This window comes from Pleurodeles waltl, chromosome 6 (assembly GCF_031143425.1).
Source record: "Pleurodeles waltl isolate 20211129_DDA chromosome 6, aPleWal1.hap1.20221129, whole genome shotgun sequence".
Classification (NCBI taxonomy): Eukaryota; Metazoa; Chordata; class Amphibia; order Caudata; family Salamandridae; genus Pleurodeles; species Pleurodeles waltl.
Genome location: NC_090445.1, coordinates 884,930,164 through 884,939,935, shown reverse-complemented (window position 1 = coordinate 884,939,935; position 9,772 = coordinate 884,930,164). Strand labels below are relative to the sequence as shown.

The 9,772-nt window shown below is 41.6% G+C and overlaps 1 protein-coding gene across 1 annotated transcript in view; it reads right to left on the bottom strand.

The window, feature by feature from the left end:
- Window positions 1-6,767: 6,767 nt before the first annotated feature.
- Window positions 6,768-9,772, bottom strand: part of ABCC2 (ATP binding cassette subfamily C member 2) — a 277,757-nt gene continuing 274,752 nt past the window's right edge. Inside the window, exon 32 of the mRNA XM_069239683.1 lies at window positions 6,768-7,204. Coding sequence (XP_069095784.1) covers window positions 7,075-7,204 — 130 coding nt within the window. The 3' untranslated portion in view covers window positions 6,768-7,074. The remainder of the gene's footprint in view (window positions 7,205-9,772) is intronic.

The following is a 9,772-nucleotide window of genomic DNA, read 5'->3' as shown; positions in this document are numbered from 1 at the left end:
TTGTAGTGAGACTGGCAATTGACAAAACGTAGGACGTTGGTCAAAGTAGGCCATGGTGCAGGGACTAGTGCTTCCGGGTACTCTTCTGTGTGAATGTGATCTGTTCCATGTCTTCTTCTGATGTGTGTGTTGCCTGCTTCGTCCTTGTTGTTGTTGGTTGTGAAGGGGCAACACACACCTCAGTGTTAGAAGATGTGGAGTCAGACATCCCGGTCGCTGCTCCTTGTGAAGGTCTTAAGGGCAGTACTGCAGCAAGGAGGGCCTGCTGGTTTTTGAGAATAGCAGCTACATCACGATGGTAGGCAGCCAGGTCGGCCTTGAGGGAGTCATGATTGCATTTGTGCATGCAGTGGAAAGTTTGGGGTGCGAGGTGTTGTGGCAACTCCCTTACTGCAGTGGTGAATTCCTTGACAGTTTCTTGTAGTCCTTGCAGTATGGATGTTAGGGCTTGCATAGCTGCTGCCTGATCTGCAGATGACATCATGCACGAGCGCACCCTCTCAAGGCTGGCTGCCATAGTTTGCATCCCCACCCGCACCTCCTTGGCCAGCTCCCGCTGTACTCCAACTACAGTTCTTTCAAAGCTGGTGCCAGTGTCGTCAGAGTCCTCAGCTGTGTAGGAGCTGGCAGGTCTTGCAATTGGGGTGGTGGGTGGTTCTTCTGTGATGGCTGCTTGTTCTGTGCTCCTCCTTGTGACTGAAGGTGGGGTCTGGAGGGTTTCAAGGACCTTTTGAATGGTCTCCTGGGGAATGTTTATGGGCTCGTCATCCATGTCATCAGGGAAATCAGGGACAGGCATATCGGCAGGAGATCCATGTTCCTCTCCAATGAAACAGGGTACAATTAGTGTGTCTGTGTTGTGACAATTTTTACGTAACATGCCAGCCTTTTGATGAATTTACTTTGTGATCTTGTTTGGTATTGGTATCTGCTGTCCTTCATATGGGCATTGTTATAGGCCTATGGCCCACCTGTGTGTCACATGTATGATATTGAGTTATCAGACTTGTCTGCCTAATGGCCTCTAGGTGTTGCTTTGTACCAAATAGGGAATAGCCATCTTTTTGTCCTACTCGACCCTCCGTGTATATCCATTCTTATGGTGAGACTTTTCACTGGCTGTGGGTGTTCTGATTGCCCTGGCAGCACACTTGCCTCTAAGGACCTGCCCCAATCCCTGATTGTTCACATTGACTTTAATGTAATTGACATGTGGCATATCCTATGCATGGCAATGTTATGATGTGATATGGATGTAGACATTGTTAATGTGTCCTGCTGATGTTGGGTAATGTGTGTTACATTGGATTGCCCTGATTATCGTATCAATGTCCTATTTGGTCCTCTGACTGTGCAGGTGTATTTAAGTAACCAGTTGCATGTGTCCCCTCCTCAATGCTGTTGTCTGAGCAGTATGACATTTGTGATGTTGCCTTGTTAGCCAGGCACGGGAAGGACCCTGACATATGCAGCATGTGTGTGTCCTTAGTGCTGTGTTGCTCCTATTGCTGTTTACTTTGGCTGATGTATGTGACAACTATGGGCATTGACATATGAGTGTACTGGGGCCTTTGTCTTGTTTCAGGAGATTGTTGCAGATGTCATCCTCACCCCCTAATTTAGGTAGGTATGTTCCATGGGGAGGTTACTGCCATTGGCTACCATAGCTGCACAGAGATCAGAGGTGGTAGTGTCAACTGTTGTTGCAGTTACATTGCAGTTGTTGTTTTGGCTAGAGGATTGCTGATAGGGCCCTAGTTAATGTAGGAGATATTTTGGCTGACGAGTGCCAGGATGTAAGTTTGACGTAGTGGCCTTCCCTCCTGTCAAGGCTTTCCCTTTGCTACATTGTTGGCATGACAGGATGCCCCCATGGGACTGTTGTTGGTGTTGTGTTATGTTGTGCCCCAGCTTCTGTATGTGCAGGGCATGCCCCCCTGCCATACCCCTTTACCCATGCCACTCCATGTATATGCTGACTTACATGCAATGTGTAGTAGGTATTTCCCCCCCTGCTTACAGTCAACATTATTGTATTTTAAATCCCCATGCGACTTACCCTGCATGTGCGTTGTCTCGTGGTAGTCTGCACTGTCCTGTCCTTGAATCCCTGTGATGATCTCCTCAGGGATGACGGCTGCGACCATCTCCTCCATGTGGTCCAGGGCCTCCTGGTGTGCTGGACTCCCACCTCCTGTCTGCAGTGCCACCTTCCTGTTCCTGCCCATTTTTTCCTTTGTCCTACGTTTACAGGCATGCCAGCGTTTCTTACACTCGGTGACTGTTCTGCGTACTTCAGCCACACTGTTGATCTTGTCATCAATTTGTTGCCATATGGCCTCACTCCTACTGATTGGCAACTTAGAGGTGATGAACAGTTTGTGCTGGTGTTCCGTCACCTCTTTAACCAGAATTTCCTGCTCCTCTGCACTGAAGCGACACTTTCTTTTTTTTCTATATATGTCCTGGTTCTTGTATGGATCGTCCTGGCTGGTTCCTGGTCTGTTGTCATCTTCCTGGGGTCTGTAGTGGCATCTGGGATCCATTTTGGCTCTCCTCTGCTGAAAGGGCAGTGTTTGCGGGTATTTTTGACGCTATTGCGTAAAAAAAAACAGCGCATATCCGGGTTGCAGTGTCGTAAATCGACCCACAGTCGTTTACGTCGCGTTAACGTAGTTTTCCTTTATGACTTGACGCCGCGATGTGCGTAAAAAAAAATGACTCCCACCTGTTGATTGCGCTGCCGTGCGCCAAAGTATAAATTTGACGCCCGCACGGCGCATCGAAATGGCGTTAGCCGGCGGTAACATTTTTGACGCAAAACTGCAGCGGCGCAGTTTTGCGTCAAAAAGTATAAATATGGCCCTTAGTGTTTATAATGACACTGCAATAAACCATTTGAGTGTACAATCTAGAAATAAGCCTGTTTCCAAGATAAAAGTGGCAGGAGTTGAAATCCTAATTGTTGCAGCCTAAGGATCCCCTTCTACTATAGTTGACAAAAATGTTTGGGAGGAAAAATTCAAGAGAGTCTTACGATCTACATTAGTTCCATCAGATGTAATTCCAGAGAATTTTACTAGTGAACGTATACCCATGATCAGTTACAGGGAAGTAACTTTTGAATTCAACGGAAAGAAAAGTATTACGAAGTTGTACATCGTAAAGGAAGGTCCACCAGTGTTAAGGTGAATAGATCAAAGGAAACTACACATTATTTTAGACCCTAATAGTAAAGAACAAGTCTTGGTTATTGATGATAATGAGTGTTATGGTGTCCAGTTTAAAAAATAATTTTCCCGAAGTATCATCGGGGAGCATTGGCACCCTAGAAGGTTATTCTCATAAAATTATTCTTAAAACAAATGCTAAGCTAAAGGTACACAAATCAAGAGAAGGATTTTAAGGAAGGTAAATAAGGAACTAGACAATTTACTAAAGGCAGGGATAATAGAACAAGTGGATGCTTTAGAGTGGATTTCACCATTAGTTGTGGTCCGCAAAGCTAATTGGAAAATCTGTGTGGATTTAAGGGAACTAAAGAATAATATTGTAGTTGAAAAGCTTCCGTTGCCGAAAATAAATGAATTGTTAGCAATGACAAAAAATATGATATGGTTTTCATTGATTGACTGGCATCGGCATACCATCGGGTGAAACTACATATAGAAAGTAAACATTTGACAACTTTTATGACTCCCCAAAGTTGTTATAAGTATGTTCGTATTCCGTTCGGCTTTGCATCAGTGGCTGCGATGTTTCAAAACCGAATGCATGAACTATTCAGGGATAATCTTTTTCCAGGACAACATTTTGGTTATGGGGAAGTCAAAAAAAGAACACGATTCCAATATGAAAAAATGTTTGAGAATTTAAAAACACATAAGCTAACAGTTGAGTACACTAAATGCAAGTTTGGGGTACGTTCATAAAATTATTTAGGTCATGAAATTTCAGTTGATGATATTAAACCCAAAGTAGACAGATTAAGTGCAGTTAGGAATACACCAGCTACGGACAATAAAGATGAATTAAAATGCTTCTTATTGATTGATAGTGTTTTATGCAAAATTTGTGCAAGAGTATTCAGATAAAACATACAATTTAAGACAATTATTAAAAAACAAGTGTAGGTTTGTTTGGACTGAAGTGTTACAAAGAGAATTTGAAATTGTAAAAAGAACTGTGCACGGCTAAACAACTGCATGGGTTTAATCCTAAATTAGAATGTATTGTACGTATGGATGCGAGTAATAAGGGAATTGGTGATGTGTTGTCCCACAGAGGCATTGATGATAAAAAACATAAACAGTAGCGTATGCTTCTAGAGTGTTGTCACCAACAGAAGAATGATATTCTCTTTTTGCGAAGGAAACCCTTGCAGTAGTGTGGGGTTTAGAGCATTTTATATGGGTATGTCATGTGGAAGTAAGACGTGGCCATAAGCCCCTCTTGAAGGTACTATCTGCAGAAGGATTTTTGAAAGTAATATCTAGAATATAGGATGTCTGTGTGGTAATCTGGTATAGCGTAAAATATGTGCCTGGAGTTAAAAACAGAGTGGCAGATTATTTAAGTAGATTACCTTTACCGTTGAATGAAGATCCCGGTACCTGGGAGGAATTGAGTGTGGCTTGGACTATTAAAGGGTTTAGAAATGAAGCCATTAATGCAAAGGAATGGAAGGATTGAAGCTCATGTGATAGTAATTTGAATGAAATTAACTATTTTATTGTAGAGAACTTTGAACATGGAGATGAAGTAGTTCTGGGAAGTATGGAATGAACTATCTTTTTTAAAAGATAATGTGTAGAGAGGAGAAATAAGTATTCAACTAAAGGGATTAAGAGAAAGCCTAATTCATCTGTGCGATGATGAACACTTAGCTATAGTTAAAAGCAAGAGGAGGATTAAAGAAATGTATTGGTGGCACGGTCAAGATGTAGAGGTGGAAAGAGTTGTCATACAGTGGAACTTATGTATGGATGAAGATAAATCTCAGATATTAATGAGAACCCTGCTTTCTTCAGTTCCATGTCCAGAGATGGCTAGAGAGGGATTGACTATGGGACCTATTAGTGAAGAAAATTAAAATTGGTTTGTGCTGGTAGCTTTGACTATCTCTCCAAGTGGCCGGTGATAAAGTTTGTGAGGACAGCTAATTCTGACAATGTAATATTGCTTACGGTGTGCAATTTAAAAGTGATGAAATGGGGAAATGTTTTTAGCGTAATGGTATTGAACATAAAGTGACTGCATTTTACCATCCTAGTGGAAATGGAGAAGTAGGGAGATTTAATTGTGTAATTAAGGATGCTGTACAATTAGCTAAACAAATCTTGAATAGAAGTTGTGTGCTAAGAAGATGGCGTGGATGTATTGTACTACACCTACAGTGACTGGATATAGACAGTTTACTACAATGAGAAGACGAGTGCCTTTTACTAAGGATAATCAAGGGGGGGGTTACTGAACTCTGTTAGGTCAGTGGTCTCCAGCTGAGGTAAAGAAAAATATATTAAAAACTCAAGAAAAATATACAGCGTATAAAGATAAGAAAAGTGTTGCAAATGGATCTAGGTTGGAGAAAGGAGAGCTGGTTCGTGTTAAGATACCATTTAAAGTAAGTAAGGGAGAGAACACATTTTCTGATCCCTTAGTGGTTCTCGAAGTTTTTAATAATTCATCAAATTTGAGTGATGGCCATATATGACATATGAGTCGTTTTGTGAGATGCAAGAACGTCAAGGAGAATTTGGTTGATGGAATGAATGTGAAAAATTATAATTGGTTGGGTTCTCAATCAGATTTGACTAGAAAAATACGTCAGGAATAAATGACTCTGAGGCAGGTGTGGAGATAGCTGATGATAATATACAAAGTGGTACTCAAGAGAATGAGTCAAGTGAGGTGGGTCTTAAGTCTAATGAAGATAAGACTGGTCCAGAAACATTGTCTACCAGTAAGTTTGGTAGGGAAATTAAGGGCCTGATTCTAACTTTGGAGGACGGTGTTAAACCGTCCCAAAAGTGGCGGATATACCACCTACCGTATTACGAGTCCATTATATCCTATGGAACTCATAATACGGTAGGTGGTATATCCGCCACTTTTGGGACGGTTTAACACCGTCCTCCAAAGTTAGAATCAGGCCCTAAATGTCCTACATATTTACAAGACTATGTGACATAAATACATTTAGTTGAAAGACTAGGTTAGAAAAAATAACATTAATTAACTAATTGTTTTCTGCTGGTATTTTACATAAAATATAATTGCAAGACTATGTTGCTTAATATACATACATGAGATGTGTTTTTACCTTGTAATTTCCAACTGTTTGATTATAATTATTTTAAGTGTTAACTTTTATAAAGGGAGAAGATGTGTTGTGTTGATGCTTAAGGTTTGTAGAATGTTAGGTATGTCATATTGTATTGATGCATAAGTGTATGTAGCATGTTTACTGAGAGCTTGAGAAGTTAGAGACCTAAGTTGTCAGTTGAAGACTACTTGCTTGATATACCAGACGTGTTGGCCTGGTATGTATTTCTATGCTTAAAAGCCTTGTATCCACTGGAGTACACTTAACACTGTCCAAGCCTATACATGCCAGTTTCTATTTAATTGTGTCAGTGTTCAGTGAAGACTTTTATTTGCCACAACATCCTTTGTGATTATTGTCAAAACACTGGAATTTTATTTTTTCAGAAATGCAGCTTTGGATCCCAGTGGCTAAAATACTCACATCACTGCAGGCATTTACCTCAGTTTCTGATAATCTTTAATGTGTAGGTGAAAATAAATAGTTTTTGTTTGAGAGCTTCTCTTTCTATAATAAAATACAATTCGTACAGTTTCTTTAAACCAGCAAGCTGAATCGCCCTCGGAACTGACCCCTCTTGGCTCAATCAGTGCCTATGTATTCGAAACAGTCCAACCCAGTGGAATGGAACAGAGGCTATTTCAAAACTTGCTAAGGTGTGTAACAGGATCACCAGCAAGGCTATTTTAAAGTGAAATTTCTCAATGTTCTTGCTTTCTTTCTTTTCTATCTTCCTTGGTGCAATCGCCTTACAAGATTGTGTCTTCTGGGCTGACAATGCCTGCATCCTTTGCCATGGAGTAGAAGTGATTCTGTTGGTTAAGAAGTTCTTGTGGAGTGCCAAACTCCACAATCTTGCCAGCATCTAACACCATCACCCTAGAAACAGAGAAATAACAAATAATGTGTAAACTGTCAATTTGATGTGGAGCAGTATTTTCACATATAACCAAAAGACCCCCGCCCAACAGTGATCTGTGTGTCATACAACTGTTATCCATATAGCAGCAGACCTAAGTTAATATTGTCAATTATTTCATTACAAAATGGAGTTGGTTATTGGGTTGATTCAGTTGGGTGACCACACATTTCTTATTAGAAAGTGTAATAACTCGAAAGTGTACTAACTCAAAACTAATTTCACAGAGTGTGCTCTTGTGTACTACAATTTCAATGAATTGTTGCTAAGGCCCTGGTTCTGACTTTGGTGGTCTGACCACGGGACTGCCAATGTGGAGGTCAGGAGGACGCCGCCAAGCCAGTGGCCTTCCCATCGCCGTATTACAACACTACCATCGGGTGGCGGTAGTGTTTGCAGTAGTGTCACGGTGACACTGCAGCAGCATGCTTTGGCTCAAAAAGTGAGCCAGAAGCACATGCCAGGTGCACTGTGCCATGCACAATGTTGTGCAAGGCAGCAGTGTGCACTGACAGTGCAGTCATAGGGGGCACAACATGTGCACACTGCCCAATGGACAAAATTGCCCTGGGGCCCCTTTCCTGCACTTCCACCGAGCTTTTCATGGTGGAGTTTCTGCCATGAAAAGCGTGGCAGAAAGGCAGGTCATGATCAGCATGGCAGTGCTGGCATCAGCACAGCTGCGTTGACCACGGCCTTCCCTTCCACCGCAACGGGATTTTGGTAGTTATGGTGGTCTTGTGGCTGTCCGACCACCATCAACATAATCTGGCAATCCGACTGTGGGTATGGCGGCCCCAGGTGCTATCCTCAAAGTCAGGTCCTAAGTCTAATATCTGAGAAAACCTCATACTCCTGAGGATTCTACCGTAGGATCAGGGTGGTCAAATCTGTGCTAGCTGTTCAAGACTGGCATTTAGATTAACGGTTTGTGAAATATCCTATGTGGATATCCTGAAAGTGAGGAACTGTGTTCTGTGATATGCACAATAGGAAGAAAAATAATCTCAATAATCAAAACAGTATTTCACTGCTTATGTTATACAAATGCACCTTAAGGGTACATATATAGACAAGATGGAATAAGCTGCACAGTGATTAATATAACACACAAGCAGAGATGTGCTCCTCAAATGCATTACTTAAGTAATGAGTAAGCAAGTAATAGTCTTTATTGCCAATTAATTAACATCATTGCAATGTACATCCATGTATTATAAAACCATGTGATAAAATCCACAAATGATCAGATAGGGATAAGTCAGCCCTAGCAGCACCACCTATAGCACAGGAGTCCCAATTTTACATTAAGATGAGGAGATGGAATTGGACCATCCAAACCACAGCATAAAATGCCAATGTGTAGAGTGACCTGCGCTTGCTAAATTAACCAGTAAAGTGCATGTGCTTAATCAAAATGTATACTAGCACAATATTGCTAAGGAGTAAAAAAAGAAGGGACTCGTTGCTATCTCTTTTAAAGTGCTAAAGTTCTAGCAACTTATTTTGACAGACATGTATGGTCTTCGAGATTGTCAACCTATTGATCTAATATAAATATGCTTTATCAAAAACGTATACTAGGATAATATTGCTAAGAAGACAAAAAGAAAAGACTCATCTCTCTTTTAGAGTGCTAGAGTTCAAGCAGTTTGTTTCAACATGTTGGTGGTACAGAGGAATAGAGATCGTTCGACCTGCTAGATAGTTCTTGTGTTGATGCTTGGATTCTTGGTGTGGCCCAACTTCTCTGTGCTCGGAAATGCAGCTCGAGCCTTCTGCCTTTTAGGTCCTAACAGTCTGAGACCCATGCTGGTACCGGCGTCTGCCTCAATACTAGGTGTTTGCTGTCATTGCTGCTTTGATGCCTGGAGCAGGAAGCTAAGTTACCTTGCATGATAACTGAATAGGTGTCCATTCAAAAGTGCAATTGCTGCATGGCAGCAAGATATAAATTTGAGGACCCTCAAAATGCTGAGTGTAACAATTTTCATCTGAGGGGGTAAGAGGCTAAGGCACACACAAATTAAGTGAAGCATGCTTTCTTGATTGTATCTGCATGAGAAACAATGGCCATTTGACCATGATTGCTTCCTTTTATGTAAATTCACCAAGGCGGAAGAGCAATAGGGCATGCTTCAAGACCACTGAAAAATGTGAGGTCAAATAAGGCTCTGAGCCCCAGGTAACATATGATGACAACACTGCCCATGCATGCTTGTGAGCAAGCTCTGGCCTATCGAGGGACCAAGATTGGAGTTTTGCAGCCCTGTTGCTTGTTGGCAGCATATGCCATGTTTGAGTCCCAGGCTTCTGCCAGTTTTACGGTGTGAATGGCCAGCTGTAGAATGATGGGCCAGGAACTTTTGCTGTGACTTTACTTTCCAATTTCTAACTAGCACAGATGAGCAACCTTGTCTGATGATCTGGGGCCCTAGCACAATTTTACAAGCACTCTATTCATCAATGGATCTTGATGGAAGAGGCGGAACTCCAATCTGACCTGAGGCTGCGAGGTGTTACATAAG